This window comes from Sapajus apella, unplaced genomic scaffold (genome assembly GCF_009761245.1).
Source record: "Sapajus apella isolate SASKATOON/1434 unplaced genomic scaffold, GSC_monkey_1.0 scaffold52, whole genome shotgun sequence".
NCBI classification, from domain to species: domain Eukaryota; kingdom Metazoa; phylum Chordata; class Mammalia; order Primates; family Cebidae; genus Sapajus; species Sapajus apella.
In genome coordinates, this window is record NW_022436992.1 from 305,581 (window position 1) to 328,822 (window position 23,242).

General features: G+C 50.9%; 1 protein-coding gene across 10 annotated transcripts in view; it reads right to left on the reverse strand.

Moving 5' to 3' along the window:
- Positions 1-3,132: 3,132 nt before the first annotated feature.
- DCTN1 (dynactin subunit 1) overlaps positions 3,133-23,242 on the reverse strand; it is a 30,684-nt gene continuing 10,574 nt past the window's right edge. Inside the window, exons 1-32 of one of the 10 annotated variants that reach the window (XM_032243373.1) lie at positions 22,094-22,444; positions 20,078-20,323; positions 19,755-19,833; positions 19,515-19,549; positions 18,751-18,771; positions 16,326-16,343; positions 14,908-14,928; positions 13,509-13,700; positions 12,955-13,152; positions 12,593-12,797; positions 12,427-12,505; positions 12,160-12,319; positions 11,940-12,044; positions 11,249-11,440; positions 11,047-11,163; positions 10,661-10,813; positions 9,897-10,057; positions 9,621-9,789; positions 9,283-9,351; positions 8,975-9,037; positions 8,713-8,862; positions 8,389-8,550; positions 8,175-8,306; positions 7,818-7,943; positions 7,439-7,581; positions 6,993-7,159; positions 5,580-5,594; positions 5,260-5,393; positions 4,958-5,141; positions 4,616-4,695; positions 4,031-4,120; positions 3,133-3,616 (exon numbers count right to left, since the gene is read on the reverse strand). In XM_032243373.1, coding sequence (XP_032099264.1) covers positions 3,479-3,616; positions 4,031-4,120; positions 4,616-4,695; positions 4,958-5,141; positions 5,260-5,393; positions 5,580-5,594; positions 6,993-7,159; positions 7,439-7,581; positions 7,818-7,943; positions 8,175-8,306; positions 8,389-8,550; positions 8,713-8,862; positions 8,975-9,037; positions 9,283-9,351; positions 9,621-9,789; positions 9,897-10,057; positions 10,661-10,813; positions 11,047-11,163; positions 11,249-11,440; positions 11,940-12,044; positions 12,160-12,319; positions 12,427-12,505; positions 12,593-12,797; positions 12,955-13,152; positions 13,509-13,700; positions 14,908-14,928; positions 16,326-16,343; positions 18,751-18,771; positions 19,515-19,549; positions 19,755-19,833; positions 20,078-20,323; positions 22,094-22,126 — 3,837 coding nt within the window. In that variant the 5' untranslated portion in view covers positions 22,127-22,444 and the 3' untranslated portion in view covers positions 3,133-3,478. Of the gene's footprint in view, positions 3,617-4,030; positions 4,121-4,615; positions 4,696-4,957; positions 5,142-5,259; positions 5,394-5,579; positions 5,595-6,992; positions 7,160-7,438; positions 7,582-7,817; positions 7,944-8,174; positions 8,307-8,388; positions 8,551-8,712; positions 8,863-8,974; positions 9,038-9,282; positions 9,352-9,620; positions 9,790-9,896; positions 10,058-10,660; positions 10,814-11,046; positions 11,164-11,248; positions 11,441-11,939; positions 12,045-12,159; positions 12,320-12,426; positions 12,506-12,592; positions 12,798-12,954; positions 13,153-13,508; positions 13,701-14,907; positions 14,929-16,325; positions 16,851-18,750; positions 18,772-19,514; positions 19,550-19,754; positions 19,834-20,077; positions 20,324-22,093; positions 22,445-23,242 lie in introns of those variants that run through there. The other 9 variants (XM_032243374.1, XM_032243376.1, XM_032243375.1 and 6 more) reach the window with 9 other exon arrangements.

Consider the following 23,242-nt stretch of genomic DNA (forward strand, 5'->3'; position numbering starts at 1 on the left):
ACTCTCCTCAGGTAACTTGCTGCTTCAGATTCTTGCAGCCTTACCTGACTCACAGGTCTCCAGCTGCTTACTCTGTGCTGACCAACTCCAACAGGTTGGTGACCACATTCTGCTCCCCTTGCCACTACAGGACTTAGTTAGGCATGGGATCTGGCTTTCACAGTGGCCAAGTAGTATCATCCCAGCAAGAAAGTGGGAAGCTAACACTGGCTTCATGGCCAACTTTGGGCAGTAAAGTATGGACAGGAAGCAGAGCGGTGAATTTCCCCTCCATACCTCCATCAATCCAAATATAATGCATGGTGTTTCTGTGTAGTCTATTCAGAGACATCCAACATGGTCAAGTGACCAGCTGTGTCTTTGTGAAGCAAGGGCCAACTCACTAACACTAACTTTTGATTTTCTTTTCCTCCCTTCCTTTCACTGCTCTGAGACTTCACCTTCCAATAAAGTGCTAGCACTAGCTTTGCCTCAGATTCAGTTTTCTTAGTAACTTGAACAGTAACCTCGCCCAAACCATGCCTTCAACCACCACTGACACACTCCCAACTCACTCCCCAAACTTTATCTTCAATCTGGACATCTCTGCTGAGCTCCAGACCCAGTAGGTTCCAACTGCCAACTGGACAGCTCTGCTTGTACATTCTCACAGGCACCTGAAACTCATGTCCAAAATAAAATTCATCTTCCACCTCCCCAAATATGTGCCCTTCTCTTGTATTTGGCAGGATGCGGAGACGGAAGACACCCTAAAGGAACTCCTGCCTAAAGTGGGAGGGAAGTTAAACTAACTTCTCTTAAGTTAAACTAACACTTAAAATAGAAATAGATGCTTACTGGCATAAAGTAGCATAGTAGGAGTACATACTGGAGAAGAGAAGCAAGCCTACTGTGTGCCAGCACAGTGCTTGATGCTTGCATGCACTATCTCATTTGGCCTTCACAACAACCCTGTAAGATACCATTATTTCCGTTCTGCAGATAAGAAAACAGATCAGAAATTAGAAATCTTGCCAAAGTCACAAAGCAACTAAATCTAAGCATACCTAAAAAAAAGGTCTGTATATTTTGCTGCCTCCAGAGGAGGGCACTTAATAGGCCACAGGGATTGGAGATTTCCTGAGATGCCAATGGCAGAGCTATCTTAATAAATGGACAGAATGTCAGCTAAAGAATGAGGATGGGGCGGGGACAGGGAAATAGAGTGGAGAGAAGGAGGTAGATGGCATTCTGGGTGGTGGGAAGAGGCCTGAGAGAGCACAGGGTGGCAAGGAAACTGCAGGGGTTCACTGAAGCTGAACCACCAGGCATGTGGGGAGAGGCTAGAGAGGTGGACAGGACCCAAATCATGGATGGCCTCAAGTGCCATTCTAGTAAATTTAAATTTTAAAATCTAGACACATAGAGGAACCATTTCAGGATGTTACATGAATTTTAAATTTGGTTGGAGAAATCAATTCAGGATTTAAATCAGGGAATGACACGTCCCAGTTTGCATTTTGGAAATGTCCCTCATATTGATGTGCAGAACTGGTTGAAGAGAGGCAATGGAAGTAGGGTAACCAGTTTAAAAACTGCTGAAGTGACCAGAGCAAGAAGTTATTTATACACAAAGTTTGTGGATGTAAAAAAGTAGACAAATTTGAAAGAGTAATGAGGACAAGCTGAACAGGGCTAGATAACTACCTTAGCTAAGGAGATCAAAGAAGTCAAGGATATCCTGGTTTGTGGCTTGCCAAATCTACGACACAAAAGAGATGATTTCTGTTTTGGACATACTGACTCTTGGACAGATAACTGTGGGGCACTCACAGGGAGACAGCCAATGAATTTGGCTTGGGTGAATGAATTTGGCATTCAAGAGAGCAGTAGTTCAAGTAGTGAGAAACCACCACCAAGGGAAAAGGATGAAATAAAAAGCCCTATCCTTTCAAAGTGCCACCAGAAGTTGCTTGGCCTTAGTGTCTTAACAACACCAGTCAGAAGGCAGGTCAGCAGCTTGGGTAGAATCCAGTCCCAGGGAAAAGACAATGTGGTCTGTCTAGCAGACAGATTTGGAGATGTGAAGACTCTCTGGTTCAAGATACAACAACCCTTCTCAACCAGTTCTGTGAGAATTAGTACTTCATATGTAATGCATTATATCCAATGCATCTAGAATGATACTGGTTGTGTACCATCCTTGAGAATACTGACGAAAGTCATCAAATCATTTTCTCTCAGAATCCCAGGTGAGAAGGGCCAAGGTACACAGCAGGCATTCAAACTCCATAACCCACTGACCTCCCAGACAGTATGCTCATTAAGAATATGACCCCTAGGCTCCCACCTTGGAGCCCCCTCCTCCTGTCTGCCCTTCCCCTCATGACAGAAAGCACATGAGCAGGTCTGGCCTAGTCAGGCCTGGCACTCTGCAGGGCCAATGGTCTCTTTTTGCATCCAGATCAGAGCCTTCTGCAAGTTTAGACTGGAATTCTTTCCCTAAGTGGGGAAAAAAGAGAGTATAAAGGACCTAGCCAACTAATCTAAACTGGGGCTAATACCTACAATGCTAGGGTGTTGTTTACCAGCCTAATGGGTCCCAACTCTGGAAGTGTTTTCAGCAGATCTGGGTCAAGAGCCAGGTATCTGTTACAGTTTAAAAGAAGCTCCCCAGGTGATACTAATTTGTAGAGGGGTATGGGAGTAACTTTTGTCTTCTATCCTTTACTAGTGTGCCACTTTAGTTTTTCCTTATTTAGCAAATATTCCCTCTGAGAGGCCCCAGGTCTTGTGGGAAGACTCTGGCCAGTGCATCAGAAAGTTGGCTGGGGTGGTGATCATATCATTACTCCAGCTCCAAAAACTGCACTGAAGAGCAGTGGAAGCTACAGGAAACAAAGGCAGATTGGCAGAGGCTATACTCTCCCAACCCTCCTAACTCCATAAATCAACTTAGGTACCTAGCCCTAAGTCTAGCCCTTTCCTCCTTGCTCAGAGTAACTTACTGCAAATGAATTTTAGAGACAGCATTCTACTGGTGGCTTTGAAGAGGAGCCCTCAAATTTGATACAGCCACAGTGTCCTCAGCATCGCTCCTCCTCTCCTCCTGCGCTGAATGGCCCAAGTCCCACTCTCAACACCACACAGGAAGCACTGAAGCAGAACTTGCTTTAATCAAGGGGTGAAGTCCTCAATCAAGGGGACCTCACTCAACCTTTGGTGGTGGGGTCTCAGCCTACCCCCCACATGCCCTGAGGCCCCTCAGGAAGGAGGGAGCAGTTGAACAGCAAATTATGGCAGAGGCCAGGGGATAGGAGTGGGGGAACCCGGGTCAAGGTGAAGGGGCAGGATGCTGAAAGGGTGGGAGTGAAGCTGAATGTGGCAGGAAGAGCTTAACCCACATGGTTCTACCTGGGGGTTGGCTGAGGTGGCTGTGCATAGGGCAGAGCGGCACCAGAGGGCTGAGGGTCGAAGGGGACAGCAGCGGAAGGAGTGCTTAGGAGATGAGGCGACTGTGGAGCTGGTGCAGCTGCTCCTGGGTCAGCACCAGCCGGTGTCGCTGTCCAAGACCAGCCGCACACGAGAAGGTCACTTTGCCCATGTAGACTGTGTCATCCTGCTGCTCCTCCTTGGCCTGGTGGTTGATGAGGAAAAAAGGACTCCAGGTCAGGGACTTACTTGAGCTGTGGGCCACTAAAGGGGTCCCTGAGCACTGAGACCAAGGCGGCTCCTTGGGAGACTGGGGCTTCTGAATTCCTGGGCTATGGTGACCATATTTTTCAAATCAGAATGGGGATACGTAGTCTGACAAGGGAGTTTTGAGCCCTTCCTGGTGTCAAAAGTCATGGAAAGTGTTTATGTGCTAAAATATTGGAATTTCAAAGCTTCATAAGCACTTCTGAGTTACCTGTAAGATTTGGCCAGATAACCCAAAGTATGCAGTTGTTAGACCTGAGACTCCAAAGGCCTCTTCCAATTCTGGAGGAGAGGAGGACCCACCTGAGCCGTCCACACTGTCCTGTCCTCCACCCCATATACTCCCTCTTACCCTGAGGAAGGCTGACGAAGGGAAGGTGGCAAAGTCAGTGGGTACTGTGGCTCCAGGGCGCTGAGACACTGTCTCCTTTAGGACCTCATCCTACGGAAGGGGAGAGGAAGACAAGGGTTCATTTGGGGACCCCCACAGGCTAGCACAAGACCACCGTTTCACAGAAACACTAATACCAAGGGGGCAGAGACTCAGTCCTCTGTATCACCATACTTTTGCTCTCATCTCCGAGCCCATCCCCACCCCTACACCCGTCCTTACTTTATAAGTCCTCATATTGTAAGGCCCAACTCATATTCTACCACCTTTGGGAAGCCATGCCCAACCATTCTACCTCACAATGATCTCAGCTCTGATGGAAGCTAAAGCCTGAACCAGTCACTCTAAAGTTGATCCTAGCTTATCCATTTTGTTACGAGACTCTTCTGTTTGCACCAAGACAGTGAGCTTCCATGGCAAAAACCCTGGCTTCCCTTCCACCTCCTCCCCAGTTGCTGTCTAGCATAGGGCTGGGCTTAGAGGAAGTGTCTGGCTCCACCAGTGAATGCTGTGAAGTGAGCTCTGCAGGGCAAAGTCTGAGCTGACCTTGAGCTTCTCAATGGTGTCACTCAGGGACTTAAGCTGAGCCACTTGCTCCATAAGCTGGGCCGACGGGCTCTTGGCAGCTGTGGGGAGAGAAAGCTGGTGAGGCCCACCAAGGCGCTGGCAGGCAGCTGTACTGGATTAAGGGTTAGGGGTGCAGGACTCAGACTTTCTAACAGAGCAAGTACTTAAGAGGGAGTGGGTGAATCAAGTAAACTGAACAGTAAAGCCAAAGAACACTGCTAGGAAGGCTTCTGCAGTGGGGGAACCACCTGAGCAGGGGCTAAATCCCTGGGCCAAGTGGAGGGGGTGGTTTAGTCATCTTGGGGGTTGGCAGGTACATACCAGGGCTGGTGCGAGTGATGTCTACTACGTGCGTGTGTGCGCTCAATTGATTCAACGTCTCCAGCAGCTGGCTGGTCTTACGATACAGTGCTCCAGCTGCTAACTCACTGCTAGGGCCCTCATGGGATAGCTTTGCAACATGCAGAGGGGGCAGGGATGCCAAGGATGCCTTCATCTGGGCTCCCTGTAGGTGAAAAAAGAAGGGTAGTGGTAAGAGGTGTGCTAGGAGGTCCTTGCCATCTATCATCAATGGGACAAATATGCTCCATACCCCATGCCAGTCCTCCCTGTGGCTCCCTCACCTTAAGGATGGTGTTCTCATGCTGGAGTTGGGAAATGTGCAGCCTCATGGCAGAGATCTGCTGAAGCAGCAGTGGTGAGTCCTTCACCAGCCCTGGGCCTGGCACAGACCCTGGAGCCTGCCCAGGGACGCCTCCTATGGGGATTATAACAAATGTCATCAGCCCCAATTGGAGAGAGTTGAAAATTGGGCTCCATTCCTGCTCTTCTCCTTTATTCATTCCCCCCTCACCCACCTCCAGTCCTGGCCTTCCCCTCACCCTGCTCCCTTAGCTCCAATTCCCACCAGCCCTAGTAATTCCCAGCCAGAGTGGGTCTCTACCTCGCTGCTGTTCTTCTGTTCTCAGGATAGCCCATGGGGGAGCAGGAAAAGAGGAGAGAGGAGTTAGATGATTTGGGGGTTGGGGGACATGCCAGAGGAATCCTAAACACAACCTGCAAGAAAACTCTTTTCCTGATCATCATACTTTCTCTAACAAGACCCTCTGCCACCTACTTTTGGGGACGAGCAGATATGTATGAAAGAAAGACACCAAACAGGACTGTGGCCAGGAGACAGGGTACAATGTGTGAGAAACCGTGGCAAAGGGACTGTGCGCTGTACAAAGTACTTGGAACATGAGGGTGTTCCTGCCTCCCTGCCTCAGATGCCATTTTCCAGAAGGGCATAGAGAATGCTCCAGAGACCCCAATATGTCTGTACCCTTTGTGCTCACCAGCAGCAAAGCTTAGGTTGGGGATGCAAACACACTCCCTTGCTCCTCAGGATTCTCCATTACTCTGAGGCAAAAGATCTTCTTTTTTGGTGGGAAGTTTCATAAATTCAGAACTAATGTTTGTTTAAAAAGTGCTAAGAATAATACAATGTAGTAATTCTGGAAACTCTCTCCAAAGAACACAGAGCTGTCTGTACTAAGAGCCTAAAGTCAAGAAAGTACTTGGTCATCTCTCAAGACTCTGATGAAGACAAGACTCTATGTAGGTGAGGTCAGCTGACAAGACCCAGGAGCAGCTGGGAAAGTCTGAAGGCCCTAAGGGTTTAAATCCAGGGCAAGGAGCCTGTCTTCTGGACATGAGATGGGTAAGTGAGAAACTGGAGAGCAAACAAAACTACCAGAGGGCAGAGAACGAAGACAGCAGCAGCCACGTCCTGAGTGAGGAAACTGGGGAGGCTGGAACTGATAACCAGAAAAACTCTAGGTGAGGAGCCCTGACTATACTGAGTGACTAGGTAAAGGTCAGAACAAAAGCCCCAAGTGAAACTGGAAGAATTCAGCAGTGGAAGATATGACCATATCATAGAATTAAGCCACATGAACTCAGTGAGAAGACAGTGTCCAAGCAGAGAAGTAATCAAGAGCAGGTATGGAGCAGGGCCAGATGCCCCAGGAGAGTCAGCCCAGCCTGCTGCTGCCTGACAATCCTCTGGGATATAGCGCTGGGCAGAAAGGTCAGACTACAGAGCCAGAAAGGACATCTATCAGAGTCCAGCTATCATCATTATTCTGAACCTCATTAACAATTTAGTAATGCCCTCCTTTGCCCAGAGGAACTCAGCACATATCTTCAGGGGAAGAGAAAACCTGGTGAAAACTGGCACAGAGTGAAACTGTGCAAGCATGTTCCTCGCTGAATATCCCAGGGGTAAAAGAGGGCAGAGAGGTCAAACTGAGGCCAAGGACAGAAGAGAGGACAATCTCCTCTGTGCTAGTGCTGCCTATTCTACTGTACTTACCACCAGCAATGCCAGAGACCAGAGTAGCAATGCCTGAAGGAGGAGGGCCCCGGAGTCCCTCAATCGTGCGCTTGGACTGGCTGTTCAGTCGCTGCTTTAGTTCTGCCTTCTCTGCCTCCAGCTGGTCAATGTCAGCCTGGAGCGCATCCATTGTTTCCTCAAACTCTCTGTGAAGGAGAATCTGGGATCTAGCAGTGTCCCTTCTCCAAAGCACCCCTTGACTATTCAGCCCTGAGAGGTCCTTGGAATAGCCCTACTAGTGAGGAGCCAGGGCAGAGCAGCACAGGCTTAGGCTGGGGTGATGCAATGGGTTGGTACTGGGTAAAGAAAATGTGGAGTCTCACTACAAGAGAACTGAAACTGAGTAAGGGGTATGGGTTAGGAGACAGAGAGCTCTAGCAGTGGGGAGGATTAGAGGAAGCAAGGCTCCAGGGAAAATGCCTGACTTCTCCTTCTTCCGCAGCAGTGCCTGGGTCTCTTCCAGCCGAGTCTGGACCTTCTCGATGCGCTCATCCGCATCCTTGGCAGCACTGTCCAGCTTCTTCTCCAGGAGGCTCAGCCGCACATTGGCCTCACTTAGCTCCTCTCCCTGGACAAGGACAGAGCTTCTATATCCCTGACATCCTCCCCACAGTCCCTGGACCCTGGGAGCTAGACCATGAGTCAGGAGGCTCCCTGGGAGCTCACTAGAGCTCCCATTGATTGCAGGTCCCACTTCTCCCCTCAACTCCCAAGATGTCTTGGTCCCAATCCCCAACACTCATGCTTTCCCAGGCCCTACCAACTTCCTGGCCCCCAGATCTTGAGACTACACTACACCCTCACCTTAATCTTGAGTGACTTCTTCAACTCCTTAATAACTGTCTCTCGATCTTCGAGCTTCAAACCCAGGCCTTCAGCATCTGTGATCTCTGCACGAAGGGCGGCAGCCCGCAACTCAACTGGTGGAGGCTAAGAAATGGTCGGCGGGGGACAGGGGTGAGAAGGTGAGGGTGGAGAGAGGAGATCATCAATGTGCTCCTTTCAGAGAGATCCAGTTATAAGGAAAACCCTGCCTTCTAGGCAGGATGGTGCTCTCCTGATGCCTTCCTCCTGTCTCCCCATCCACCCACAGCTAGCAGTAGCTCTGCAAGTCTTACTCCTACAGGCCTCTGCGACTTCTCCAAGGAAATCTCCACCCACCTTGCTGGGGGGCCGCTCTGCATCATACTCCCCCTCCTGCATGGCTGTGGCCAGCTTGTTCATGGTACTGATGAGGATCTTGCATGACTGGCGCAGACACTCATAGGGGCTGCTGGAGGGGGTCCCATAGATCTGCAGGAGCCAAAGACAGAAGTGAAAGCCCCACACTGGTCACTGACTCTCCCCGCACCTCTGCCCAGCCACCCAGGCCCACCTGCTCGTTTGCTTTGAAAGCCAGTTCCTCCAGGGCAGCCACAGGTAGCCCCTCATTCTCTGCCAGTGGGGCAATGAGCTGGGCAGCAGCAGCTGCCACCTCCTGCAGCACAGCCACGACCCACGTCAAGTGCTTCCTGCAGTCTAGGAGTGTGTCAGATACCTGTGTGACAGACCAGAGTCAGGAGTCAACCCTAGGTTCAGCACCACAGTTTCCAGCTACCCCAAAATTATTTTTGTCCCCTGACCAGATCCAGATCTTAAAGTGCTATGCTCCTCCTGTTTCTACTCAGTTTCCTTCCCTTCCCCAATCGTAGTCCTAAACCTGTGGTCCAAAGGCCAGTGCAGCTGGGATCCCAGGAGCATCTGTCCCTGGCATTCGTCTTCGGATCTTCTTGCAGAACTGGCGGATGTCACTACATGAAGTTTCCAGATCCCGGAGCAGAAGGGCGATATCTGTAGCCTCCTGTCCACCCTACTCAGGAAAAAGAAAATGGATGGAGAACCAAGTTAGCATTAAGGCTGGGAGTATGGAAGTAAGGACTAAGGAGGAAGAGGAGCTCACACAGATCTAGATGTGCTCTCACCTGCAAGAAGGCACGCAGCCGTCCTACTTCCACGCTCATGCAGTCCAAAGCACTCTGCGTGAACTGTGAGGAGAGAAGCATGCAATCATCAGCCCCCAGCAGGAGCCCTTTTACCTTATCAGCTTTAAGAAGTCCCCACCCACCATCTGCTGACCTCCATACATAAATAGGTCCTCTAGTTTCCCTGATATGCCTTTGGTAACTCTGCCCTAGTCTTATGTGACACTCCTTGGGCACCTGATTTTTTGACCTGATGCCCACCATTTCTGATCTCCACAGGGGCTCAATCACTGGCCCAGACACTTCACCTTAATGTGGTCAGCCAGCTGCATAGTACAGTCCTCAGGCTGTTCGGCAAGGTGGATGCTGTACAGATGCTGAGGAGAGATAACAAAAGAAAGTTTTTAGGCCCTGGCAGGGTGGGGAGTTCTTCCCAAACTGTAGTTTGAGCCCTGGTCACCATGGGTCTCCAGAGGTACAAGAGAATCCAAAGCCCTCAAGCTGCATCATATGGAGAGTTCATCTAAGAACAAACCAGACCTCAAGCACCAGCATGGGACATATAACCTTGAATATATTCCTAAGAGCCCCCATCAAGTAAAAGCTTCCCTGCCTCCTACTCCAAGCCCGAGTTCTTGCCCCACACCTGATAGTACTTGATGGCCTTGGTGAGAGGCTCCACATTGACAGTCTCATCCAGTTGATCCTTGTGCAGCAGTTCAATGAGAAAATCCAAGGAGCGTTCATGGGCACTCATCTCAGGGTAGAGGCTGCCCACTTTTTTATATACATCCACATTGCACTGAGAGAGGGCACTAGAGACCAGAGAAGGACACTGTGAGGCTAGAGTCTGCCAGGCAATCTCAGTTCCGGCTAATCCTGGACCTTAACCCTGGGAGTGAGGGAGTCAGCGGTCACTTACTGCTCATAGCGGTGTAGTGTGGCCTGCAGCAGGCTCAGCGAGTACACCAGTCCAGCAGCAAAGCTGAGTTGCTCTCCAGCAGCTCCTCGCAGTCCGGGCCGCTCTGAACAGTTCTCACTTAGGTCAAACTTCTCCTGGGCCTGCTTCCGGATCAGCTCTGCCTGCGGGAAAAAGCACCAGGAACCTTGGCCTCAGAACAGAGGATGGAGATCACAGACTCAGGAATACAGCACGCAGAGCTTAACAACTATGTGGGGAGCATGAAAACACATGAGAGAGAAAACAGAAATAGCTCTTACCTGGGTGGGGAATCTTGCATGGGGAAAGGGTAATGATGTGATTACTGGAGATTGTGAGGAATCAGGATGTAAAAATGAAAGGGTAGTGGGACTGGTGGAATCAGGCTCTTTCCTGACTTAAAGCTGCCACTCCTGCTATCCTTTCACCTAGAATGCTATCCTGCCAATCATCCCCACGGTTAACCTCTAGGTACCTCCTGGCCCTCAGACAATTTTATTCCCTAAGTCACATCCTGCTCACCTCTAAATCAAATCTCCAATTGTGCTCTCTCACAGAACTAATCCCTCCTTCAAAACACACCATTTGTAATATATATTCATCAGTGACTTCATTGTGTTCCTCCACTACATCATAAACTCTTTGTGGGCAGAGAATCTGACTGCTGTCTTCACTTAGCATCTTCAATGCCTGGTTTATGGCAAGTTCACCAGATTTCTGTGGAACATGTGATTGATTGGCTGTACCTTGCAAATGAGACGAGGCATGAGCAGCAGCACCAGGACGCAGTCATGGTCCCCACCCGGCCGAAGGAAGCTGTCAGGCATGAAGGCTGTCAGCAGGGACATGTGTCGGTTGGCCTGAGCCACCTCCATCTGTCTCAATTCCATCTCAATTGCCTGTGAGGTGAACAGGGAGGAGGACTCTCAGCCAGAGTTGAAAGAGTCCTAGAACTCCCATGCCTTGCTCCAGTAGATCCCTTGCTTCTCGGGCAAGCCCAGGCCAGGAATCTTCCAAACTACCACACAAAGCACCCCTTCACCCAAGAATCTGAGGCCCAGAACCCCATACCAGGTCAACCCAGGCTGGGATCTTTACTACCTCATCCCTCAGACCAACCCACTTTCCTGACCTTGGCATGGGCCTTAGTCTCAGCGAACTTGATTTTGAAGTCAAAGGTCTCTGGAGGTGGCTGTTGTTGCCTCTCCACAGACGCTTCCTGCTGGTTTGTCAGTTCCCGATTCACATCCTAGGAGGAGAGACAGCGAAGCACAGCTGGGTCATGAGGAAGCCCTGGGGTGATGGTCGGCAGAGAGCAGGCAGTAGGCATGCACCTGTAGATGGGCGGTCAGCTGGCGGTACTTCTTAATTGTCTGCTGGTAGTCTGCAACTGTCTCCTGGGCTGCCTCCACACGCTTCTGGGCCTCACGTACCCGCGCACCCGCCATGTCCAGCTGCTCCCGCAGCTCCAGTTCTGTCTCACGTGCATTCTCCTGAAGCTCATCATTCATTTCATTCATCGCTTCCTAGGACACCACATCATAGTTGGAGCAAAAGAAAGGTAGGGTCAGCCTGGTGCAATGGCTCACGCCTGTAATGCCAGCACTTTAGAAGGCCAAGGCGAATGAATCACGAGGTCAAGAGATCAAGACCATACTGGCCAACATGGTGAAACCCCGTCTCTACTAAAAATACAAAAATTAGCTGGGCGTGGTGGTGTGCGCCTGTAGTCCCAGCTACTCGGAAGGCTGAGGCAGGAGAATCGCTTGAACCTGGAAGGTGGAGGTTGCAGTGAGTCGAGATCATACCACCATAATCCAGCCTGGGTGACAGGGAGAGACTCCATCTCAAAACAACAACAACAACAACAAAAAGAGGCAGGGTCAGGGTTGCAAGGCCAGGATGGGCCCCTTCACCTTACACCCTGCTCAAAAGCCAGCGGTCACGTCAATCTTTTTCTCGTAAGATCCCTTCCAAATACCCTCCTCATCAGGGTCAGATGTCAGGTGTCTGCTCTTCTCTTACCAAGTCTCCCACAGTCTCCCTCAACTCTCGCACTTTCTCTTCCAGATTCAGGTTCCGATCTGTCAGCATCTCCACCATCTCCTCAGCACCCAGAGCAGCATCCACCTGTGTTATGGGGGGATGAGGAGAAGGGCTGCTAGAAGGTACCTAGAAAGAGGAGGCATCAACCGATAGGAGAGTCAGGTGGGGGATTCTGGGTGAGGGGCTGGGCTCCCCAGACCTGCTCCTTGAGCTCATCAATGGTGCTCTCTGCTTGGCTCAGCTCCTCCTGCAGACGCTCCCGCTGTTGCCTCACAACTTCCAGCTCTTGGTTCTTCTTTTCCATGAGCTTCTGGAGTTTCACATGCTCCTGCTTCTCCGAGGAAGAAAGATCCCGCATCCTGCAGGGAGGTGGAGGACAGCATGTGTCAGAGTCTCTGGTGATGGGTGCTCTAACACATCTGGAGACAGGAGAGTGAACATCAGAACCAAGCACTGAAGATCCTACCTCACCAGGGCGTCCTTCAGGCGGGCGTTCTGCTCCTCAAGCTGCTTGAGCTGATAACTGGATGCAGCGCCATCTGAGCCTGGAGAAGACCATTAATACTTTCATAACACTTTCAGGTGTGGTTCACACCTAGTCATTTGGTCCCCAGCAGCTCTGGGCCCCTTACCCTTCTCTTCAATCTCAGCCTTGAGGATCTCTAAGTCAGTGGTGAGCTCGTCCACCCGCTCCTTCAGCGCCTCCACCTCCTGCTGTAGGGACTCAGCCCGCTCTTCAGCCATCTCCTTGTCCAGAGTGGCCATCTCAATGGCATCAGCAGTATCAGCCATCTCCTCCATATAGCGTTCCTTTGCCTCCAGTGCCTCCTTGGCTTCCTGAGGAAAAGGTGGAGGTGGGAGGGGATGCAAGCACAGAGATGCCCCATGCCTCCCTTTCTCACAGGGTTCTTCAGACTCCAGCTCCAATCTAGTTTCCATCATGCTTCCTTGGGTCTCAGGCCACCCCAGCCACCCACTTCATCCAGAGTCAAACCTTCCTCGCCTCCTTGAGGCGCCGCTGCAGGTCTGCCTGCTGCTCCTGCATTTTGCTCTTCCATTCCTGCACCTGCTCCAGCTGGATTTTGTGTTTCTCCAGCTCTTTAAGCTTTGCTTTGTCTTCTGCCCGTTTCAGTCTCAGGGTCTCTAGTTTCTCCTCCAGGTCCCGCACCTGGGCCCTTAGTCCCTCCTCTTCCTGCAAAGGAGAGGCCTCATGGTCTGTGCACAGCCCACCCCTCCTCTCCAACACTGAGCTGGTGCAAAGAACACAAGAAAGTATGCAAACAACACCCCACCCCAGGGCAGCCAAAACTCAGTGGCATACAAACATCTGAGAGGAAACCATGGCACAGTGTATACGGGCAAAGTATGGCATAAGAGCAAGAAAGGAAAGTGTGGCCCAGTCAGTAGCAAGATATCCACAGGTTATGTCCTCAGCCTTTCTGATCCAAGTTCTGGGTCTTTGCCAACCCCAGGAAATTTTCAAGACCCAGCCGGTAGCAACAGGCCCCTGGGTGTCTTGAATCTCCTTTACCCAACCCCAGTCCTTACCTTGGAGGGAGAAGGAAGCGGGGGTGCTGCTCCAGGAGAGGTGAGGGCCGGCGTGGGGATGATGGGTGCTGCCAGTGGAGTCTGAGCAGGGGTGCTAGGCTCACTGCTGCTCAGTTCACCGGCTGACGCTGAGCCAGAGGGGCCCAGGGAGCTACTGGCCCCAGCCGCCCCAGTGCTGGTTGGGCGGGTGGGCTACTCAGAGAAGGTTGAGGCAGACCAGAAACAGAGCAGAGGATAGGGGTGGTAAGAGGAACAGAAACAGAATATGAGAATATGGCAAGGGAAGGAGACAGGGAAGGGAAAGAGCAGAAAGAGAGTATCAAAGCACAGTGAGAACACAGAAACAGAATGAAAGGGACAGGGAGAGGCAGAGAGAGACAGTGACAAAGGACAGGGGGAGAAGGGAGGCAGAGAAGAGAGGGAGGAAAAGATAGAGAAAGACATAAGATTATAAGGTTCCTCCCTTGGCACTGACCTCACATTCCTCCTAACTCTGGCACTATCCTTAAGAGTAGAATCCGTTATTTCCTAGAACCCCTGTCTATGACCCACTTGTGATCATTCTAGCAACTTCTTAATACTCTCAGTCCCATCCTTGCTCCAGTCTATGCCCTCCTCCCCCAGATGGAAAAAGTACAATGTAATTCCCAGAGAAGGCTAGGCCAAAAGTGGGGGTGCCAGGCTCTCTATCCCTGTAGCCCTCCCTGCTCTTTGGAAATCAAGCTGAATCTCCCCTAGTCTATTTCAGGGGACTTTGCAGGTTAAAAGGGCCAAGGTAAAAGTTGTACCCCTAGACGGCCCCTTGAAACAACCCTTCTGTCATCTCCCCTGATCCTGTGACACTATTCATGCCTCTGTGGGGCAGGGGAGGAGGTGGGCAGAGGAGCTGCCCTGAAGCTCAAGCCCTGAAGCAGACAGGTCTGCCAAAGTGCTCTCTCAAAGCGTTAAGCCCCAAGCTCTCCCAGTAGGCTGACACTCAGAGATCATGTGCAATCCTCAGACATCCCCACCCAAAGCCTGTCACAGACGCACTTACCTCCTTATCCCCTGACATTTTACACTGCCAAGTTCTTTATCTCTCTTCCAATCCCTCCCCTCAAAACTGGTCAAAATTCCCTTGTTCAAGAAAGCCTGCTTTGATTAACCACAACCCCATTTCATTTCTCTTTTGTATTTAAGCTACTGGCTTAGACAACCTCCTAAAAGCCAACCTCCTAAAAGCCTAGGCCCTTCCTTAGGAGGGGCCTGCCAGCACCGCCAACCCCCCTTCCCTCTGAAGAGAATCCAGGGTGCACTGTGACCAGTTTTCACTTGCTCATACACACGCCCTCATACATGCACATGCCCGAAGTGTGTGTGTACACTCAACAGTGGCTCACACAGGGGGCTGTTTTCTCACCTTGGGCCGCCGAGTTGTGGTCTGGACAGGCAACAGGAGCCAGAAGAGAAGAAGTCAGGAAAGAAAGGAAAATGGCAGAAAGACAGACACCAAAAGGGACAGCAATGAGAGCAGAAGTAGTAACAGGAATGGGGCTACAGTTTGCCACCCCTCCCCATCCCATCCCCTTCTCCCTTCAGTAAACCATCGTGTTCCTACTTCAGGAACCCAGAACTCCTGTTCTCCCTGTTTCCTGCTCCCACCCTTGTCCAACCCTTGCAGCCTCACCCCTTCAGACACCCTGGAAATCCCAGATGTCCATCTCTAGGCTGAGCCATAGAACAAGGAAGCAGCTAGTGAGAAGGTCTCGAGAGACCTTCTCTCCTGAGAAAGATCTCTCTCACTCCAGTCCAGAGCCAGAGGCCCCACCCAGTCACCACTCCCAAGGACTTTCCCCGGTCAGCTTCTTCCTTCAAGTGCTAGACTCTATACAGAACTCCCTAGAAACCTCATGTGACAAGGGTAATCTAAGCCCAGAAATGGGAGATCAGATCAACACTGCTGTTTTCCTTCCCCGCAACCCCCTTCCCCAGAACCAGATCCTGCAGCAGTCCCAATCACTAGGGAAGAGGGCTCAGGTGTCAGGACCATGAATATTCCATTAGCAGAAGCCCAGAGCTCAGCAAAGTAACCCCACCCAGCTATAGGAAAGGAGGTGGGGGTGGGCAGCAGCACAGAGAAACTACAGCACTAAACCAAATCTCGAAACCCTTCAGGTTACCGCAAAGTGGTAAGCAGACAATTAACTTCAATTTCCAAATAGTGTTCTTGCTACCCAGTATCTCACTGCTCTAGCCAAGACAAGATTTGGCTTAGGCCCTATTTCCAGGATACACTGAGGCCAAGAAAACCAATTCCCATCCCTCCTCCCCTAGACTAAGCTTCATAGTTGTGGGTCAAAAACTATTCTACAGTCCCCATCCCTAGAATTTACCCTGGTAAAGTGACCTGATACAAACCCTGGGGACTGGGGGATGCAGGGAGGACAACCGAGAGGTATTCTAGCAAAGGCTGGGTGAGGCAGGCAGGCCTGTTGGAGCCACTGAGATACCTGGGCCTGCTTCCCTAGGTTCTACCATGGGAAACCCTCTCAGAACCAGTTTGCAGTACAGCCTGCCTGAAGCCCAAGCCTGTGAGACCACCGGGTATAAGGTCTGGAACACAGACTTAGGGCCAAAAGCAGGCAAGGCAGGAAGCAAATGCCCAGGGTGTGGGGCATAGTGGTGACACACACTTCTCCCTAACCCCACCTTCGTCCTCACCCACCTCCCCTGTCCAGGTAGACAGATGAAGTCAATCAGCCCCCACCCCCACCCCAGCAGCCTGCTGCCACCATTGCCCTGGCAACCCAGCAGCAGGACCAGAGCAAGCAATAGTACCTTTCTGGCTGTCGGTGCCTGTCTCATCATTGCAGAAAACCAAAGAAAGCAAGGAGAGGAAAGAGGAGGGACAGAGGAGGATAGACAAACAAACGGAGGAAGGACAGACGAAGGGAGGGAGGGCAAAAGACCGAACAGAGGGAAAGGCGGCGGAGACAGGAGATTAGTGCATCAAATCCCAACAATGCAGCCTCAGCTTCCCGGTGCGGCAGCTTCCCAGCTTGCAAACCACCGCCACTCTGACACAGAGGCCCCCGCAGATGTGCAGCAGGATCGCCAGGCTCCGGCAGGCACCGGAGCGGTGCCTGGCCCAGTTCACCAGCTTAGGCTGATGGCAGCCTCAGTGGCCGCAGCACCAGCTCCACCTGACGTCATGCACCCACCCTCCTCTGCTCCATGGGGGTGGAGCCACTGCTCCTCAGTCACCTAGCAACCATCTAGGGCTTTGCTGGCTCCTCCTCCTCATGACGGTCATGCGCAGAGATTGTCTTGCTTCTTTCTCCAAAGAACAGGTTCTGGCTCCTCCGTTCCCTCTCTTGCCCACTCCCAAGAGTGTGATCCAAAAAACTAGGCCAGGGGCTATCCCAGAAATGGCATCCTATGGGGCCAGAGCATCACTGGGCAGGGACACAGGGCCTCTCTGCTCTAGCAGTCTCTCTCCTACTCACACTCTCCCCATCACACCCACCCACAGCCCCATTAACTCCACTTCTGTCTCTTATACACCCTGGCAGCACCTTTACGGTCTCTTATCTGGCACACACATCTAGAGTGCCCCTCTAGCAACAGGCCTCAGCTCTGAAGAGCACACAGAGTGACTAAGAAATCGTGGAGAACACACATCTGGGTGGCAGCAGCTCTAATGACTACTGGGTTCCTCTCTAGCCATCCCCTGGTTGTAGACAAGTTAAAGCCTGTCTCTAAAGGGCTTCCAAAAAGAACTAAGCACTTTGCAGAGACATCTGAGTTTTCTTCTGTCTCCCCCGTCAAAGCACATTCTTTCGCTTTGGAATCAGCTCCCTGATCCACATGGGTGAGAGCAGGGGCCCTAAGCTAAGTGATATGCTTTGAAAAAAACCACTGAATAGGACGACTGGGGTGCCTGGGGGTGGGTGTACTCAACTGTCTGACTGACACTTTCCAACATGAATGCAGAAGGGCAGCAGGAGTGGCCTAGGCTGGATTTTGCCACATTTCCCCAGGCAGCTACCAAAGCCCCTAAATTTGGGCATTGCTTGGGCCCCAGCCCAGGGTTAAACCAGGCTGTGGCCAGAACTCCATCAACAGCAGACCATAGTTTCATGCTCTTCTCTATTCAAGGCCTGAGGTGAAATGGAAGTCCCAGCCAGGAGACAACAGTCAAAGGACAAAGACAAGTTTCTATGACTCTGAAATGAGCATAGGATCCTTCATAGCAGTATTTTCCTTATATCCCCATTCCCACTAGGAGCCAGCACCCAAAGCAAGTACTGGCATGTGGTCTCTACCATGGCAAGACTCCAAAGTGAGGACCCATTACCAATCAGGAGTTGAAAAGGAAATGTTTTCCTCTCCCCTCCCACAACCCCAATCCAGCAGCTCTCCATGCAATGTCAGAAAAGCCTAAGATAGGCTGATGACAAGGAAATCACAGAATTGTGCATACAGAACAATACATACAGGCCAGGCAGGTACATGCAGGTCAAAGACAACTTGGGCACAGGCCCAAGGCAGGGTCTGGTATGAGGAAGTGGTCATGGCAGTGATCTAAGATTTTAAAGAGTAGTCTGTGGTGCGGAGGGGAGGTGGCACGATTGAGTCCCACTCCAATGATGGTTAATGAAAGGCTGCAAGGAGTAGGAGGTAGGCCTCAGGCATACCACCAGAAGGAGGAGGCAGGGATAGACTGATGGGGCAGAGTTGCAGGGTGTGGAGATATTTATGGCAGTGCCCATCCAGAGGCAGGCACATGAAGGCTCTTAGGTTTTCCAACTCAGGACTGTTCTTTCTATGTTCTGTTCCCTGACCTCCCATCTCCTTGCAAAACCCCTCACTTGGTACCTTCCTCAACCCCATTTCCCCAGTCTATCCTTCCATGGTCTTCTAAGCTCTGGCTAAGTGAGAATGCACTGTAACCCAGTAAATGATCTATTTCACGGTGCTGCTATTTACAGTCAAATGCTTATAGTTTTTGACCTGGGAATCTTTGACTTGGAGTCCTGGGGCAGAGAGAATCATCCCTAATGAGTGCTACCTGGGCCTGGACATTAAGCCTGATGTTCTTGCACCCTTCAAAGGAACTCTGAAAGCCAAGGCCACCATTTCCTCTGGCCATCCCAGCCCAAGGTCACACACACATGCATGCAGCAGTCCAAAGACATGCAGGACAGCTGGGGAGGGGGCTCATGGCCCCCACCCACCCAGTCACAAAGAGTAAACACACCACCTTCTTAGGCTTCAGTCCCCGCTGCATGAGGAGTAGGAAGAGCAGAGTTAGAGAATAGATGTCCCAGGCATAGGTGTTAAGACCAACGAGGCATACACAGGTTAGGTGAGGGTAGGGGGAGTCAGGGTGCGATGAGTAGCCCCTCAAAGATCAGCTTCCAGGATGTCCACACCTTGGCCCAGAGAAGCTGCAGAGTCTGCAGCCCCACCTCACACACACACTGCACGGAGTGGCAGGGAGGAACGAGGATGCACCCTCTGCATATAGCTTAAAACAGGAGGCAGAGGGCCCAGCTCCTTGCCATTCACTTATGAATAGGAAAGTTCCTACTTCCTCCACCTTCTACCTTTACCTTACCCTCAGACCCTTTAGATGTTGGCAACTTTGGGTACCAAAAGGTAGAAGTTGACTACATTACTGAGGTCAGACCTGTGTTTCCTATCACCCTCAGCTCAATCTCATTTGACCCTGAACTTCTGGAGCCTATGAGTTTTTCCCTTCTACCACCTTAACTGTAACTCTAATGCAGCAATTCATCCCCAGAAAGCCTCCTTCTTGGCTAATGCCCTTTTCAGCCTTAGCCCAGCTGCATCCAGGTGAAAAAAAAAAAAAAAAAAAAGAAAGCCTCCTTCTTAGGGAAGTTGGAGAGACTAGAAGGCAACTCGGACTCACCTACTGCTTCTACCAGCCTAGCACTGGGTATCCCCCATCTTTCTCCTTCCCCTCCCTCTATTACTCCCCATTCTCACCCCCAAACCACTCACCAGTTTGCTAGTCTTTGCAGTTGTATCAGTTCCCTCTGTAGAAAGCAAACAGAAACAAAGTGTGTACTTGTATAGAGAGGTAGGGGCAGAGAACATCATGGTCAGGTTGGGGAGATATAAGGGAATATGGTGGTGATGGGGAAAAAAATCTTAGGATCCACTGTGGCCCCATGTTATGAGGAGAAGTTCTGGGGACTCCTCCTGGATATGAGGAGGCAACTGTAAGTTGGTGGTTGTTACCTCTTTTGAGGACTTTTGATGCAGAAGAATCAGGTGTCTCTGGGGAAGTAGTATCCGCTCCATCTTCAAATACCTGGATCTGAGGCCAGAGAATAGATTCAATATAGCCAGATCAAGGATGGCTGTAATATGGGTCCCTCCCCAGGCCTCAAGCAAGTCAAGAGTCCAGGGCAGCTTCCCTATGGATGGATCTCCAATCTTTCCACCCCCACTACCTTCCACTCTCCCAACCAGAGGCTTATGCTCATGCTCAGGAAAAGGAAGTACGAACACAGCTGCACATGTAACAGATATGCACACACACAGAAGAAGGTCACGAGTACCTGGGATTGGCGCACAAAGATGCCATGCCCTTCATCACAAGTGAAGTATTTCCTGCCTTGGACAGTTCCATCATTTTTGCCCTTTGCTTCATCCAGAATCACGCCTACCCACTTGCCAGTGGCAAAAAGCGTGGCTCCAACATAGGCCACAGTGCCTCGGTGGCCTTTTCCAATCACCTCTACACGGGAACCCACCCGCAGAGGCCGGGCGCTTGCCTCTGCACTCATCCTGTTGCCGCTGGGCGTCTAAAAGAAAGATACAGGCAAACATAGACAGTTAGAGGCCTCAGATCAAGGGTGGCATCCTCATGTATAAGAAATGTCTCAGCCAGGGGATGCTGGACTGAAAAACCACCAGAGTCATTTTCCTAAACCCCATATGCAGAATTGGGTGGACCCCCAAATTTCCCTTTGAAAAATGTCAGTGATGTTCTAAGACTTCTCCAAATCCTCTGGAATCTGCTAGAATTTTTAAGCATTTATATTTAAATTTTATAACAAATCAGAATTCACTGATCAGTCTGTGAATGTCACCACATGGCTGCTTTCTCAGAAACACTGCCTTCTTAATTCTCCTCTCAGGAGGGGAATTAAGCTCAAGCAAATAACTCAGTTTAGACCAGGCTCCCCACAACCCAATGCCCTGACTCAAGAGCCTGAGCTGGAAAGACAGGCAATTCAGCGGGTGACCCTACAGAATCCTGTTTCCCTTTCCACTGTCACTTGTCTCCTCTATGTTTGAAATGGTTTTCTTAGGCCTCACCCTGTCAGAGGCACATACTTGTGCCTCCTTCCAGACCCTTAAGTCACCACCTCACCTTCCTGATCTGACTCCTCCCACCCCCATCCACATACCCACCATGATACCCCAGATGCCTCACCACAGCCCATTCAACCATTCAACTCCTTTCTACCTGGCCTGAGTCTTGTTTGGTCAACTCTCTACCTGCAAGCTCTAGAGATTCTTTTTCATGCTATGTTGCTATAAAAAGCAAAACACAGGCCAAGTAAATTGGGTGGATCTATCCCTCACTCTGTCCCCAAGACGCTGCTCAGCGGTCCAAATGAATGGTTTATCGCCCTACTGATGGGCAAAGGAAAAGAGCAGACTAAGGCACTGTCCTTGGACAGCTCTCAGCCTCTGGCACACCCATGATGACTGAACACAATACGAAATTAGGTCCCAAATAGGCCCAAGCTTTAGAGGAAAATCACACTTAAGTCACTTTTATCAATAGCAACTCCATGAACCAGGGGCCTTGCAGCAAACAGATGAATGAGGCATAATGAAGTGATACCATCATCCTAAAGACTCTATGGAGGTCCCTTCTGATACTCCCATTTATAATAGCTTCAGAAGGGAGCTCTGGCAGAACCAAGAAGAGCCAGGACACCTCCCAGCCTGTCACTGCCTAATTCCCTTCCCCAAAGAGCTCATCCAGGAGGGTGAGGATATAGTTCCCAGAGGCTCCAGGACCCCAAATCACACCTGGGACAGCAGGATGGCTCTCATGGACCTGACAATAAAAGGAATTACCAGTGACATAAAAGGCTGAACACAAAGCCAAAGACTCCCCCACTTTCCAACCCCAATAAGCCTCCCAGAATCAGGGGGCCACAACAGTAGCTACAGATTCAATCTCAGAAGAGAAAGAAAGCAAGTAACATATAACAAAGCAGCTCTTAGGAAAGGCTTCACTGTAAGACCTCTCTGACCCATCATCCACATTCTGAGTCCCCAGGATAGCCTGGTCCCCCTCAGGAATCCCTGGTAATGAGGGCCAATTAGAGTCAGAGGCCAGGCCTTGCTAGTTCCCATTTAGGGCTCAACTCTAAAAAGGGAAGGCTGTCCAGCCATACATCACCAGGGCTTTGAGGGCTCCTTAGAAAACACAGTCTGAGTACCCCCAGCTGAGCTCCAGCCTATCTCCCCAGCCCCCACAGCAATGATGTCCACAGGCACCCAGGCCTTCCCCAGCAGCCCTTCCAGGGCCATCCCAGATTAGGGCCACTTACCCGGCTGTACATGTGCCTCTTGCTCTGTGCCATGTTGCTCACCCGGCCTCTACCCCCTCCCCCAGCTGGCCAAAGACAGAGAGAAGAGGTAGAAACCTAGGCAGGAGGGTCAGGGCGCTGGGCCGTCATGGAGGGACACAGGAGTCGTCAGGCACAGCCCTCCCCTGTCCATGGGCCTCACTCGGTGGCCTACACGGGTAGGGGTGGGGGCAGTGATGGGGGCTAAGGAGCAAGTCCCCTCTGCTGCCCGAGGATTCCTGAACCCAGAGACACAGAATCCTGCTTGCCAGCTGATGAGTCTCACTCTGCGCTAGTGCTGCTCTAGACTTGTCAGGAACCGTGCTAGCCTCTGGGTCCTAGTGCCCCCCTGCTTCACCTGGGCCAGAGACTAAGGGTTGGGCCCACGCCACAGACACTCAGCACTCACCTCTACAATACACTGTCCTAGGGCTGGGAGCAGTCTTGACAGTTCCTCCTAGTCTGTACCCACTCACCATTACTGTTTCCCTCTCCCCCAGGATGTAAGGCCTCAGCAGGCCCATAAGCATCAAGTGACACTTCAAAGTGATCAGCTGCCTAGGGCCTCCACAGAGCAAATATAAGGATCTTTCATCCACCTTTCTGGTGCTCTTGTCTCTCCCTTCCCTCTCCAAACTCTGGACTCAGGGTCCAAATTCACGTGATTAGGGCTTGTATTTCAACCTCACACTGAGCCAGAGGAGACAGGCCCTGCCTAATAGGCAGCAAGGGAAGGGCAGTAATGAAGACAACTTCACACACATATCAAAGCAAGCCAAGTATGCCAGCCTCCCCGCCCCCCGATAAGGCTGGCAAAGGTTGCCATAGTCACTCTTTATCATTTATGGTTGTTACAAGGAACCAGGTTGTAAACCCCAAGAATATCAGACTCAACTTGATTACTAAAGGCAGTATAGTCAAAAGCAGAGAGCCTTCTTTCCTCTTGTAGCACAAGGCCCAGTCCACCTCAGTCATCTGCCCCCTTGTACCCTTGGCCTTGCCTCCTAGCGTCTCAGACCCAATGAGATGATTTATTTTCTGTGTTTCTGTATTTCACAAAAATTCTTCAATAACCATGCATTACTTTTATAATTAAAATTGTTTAATTTAATGAGATTATGCATTCTAATG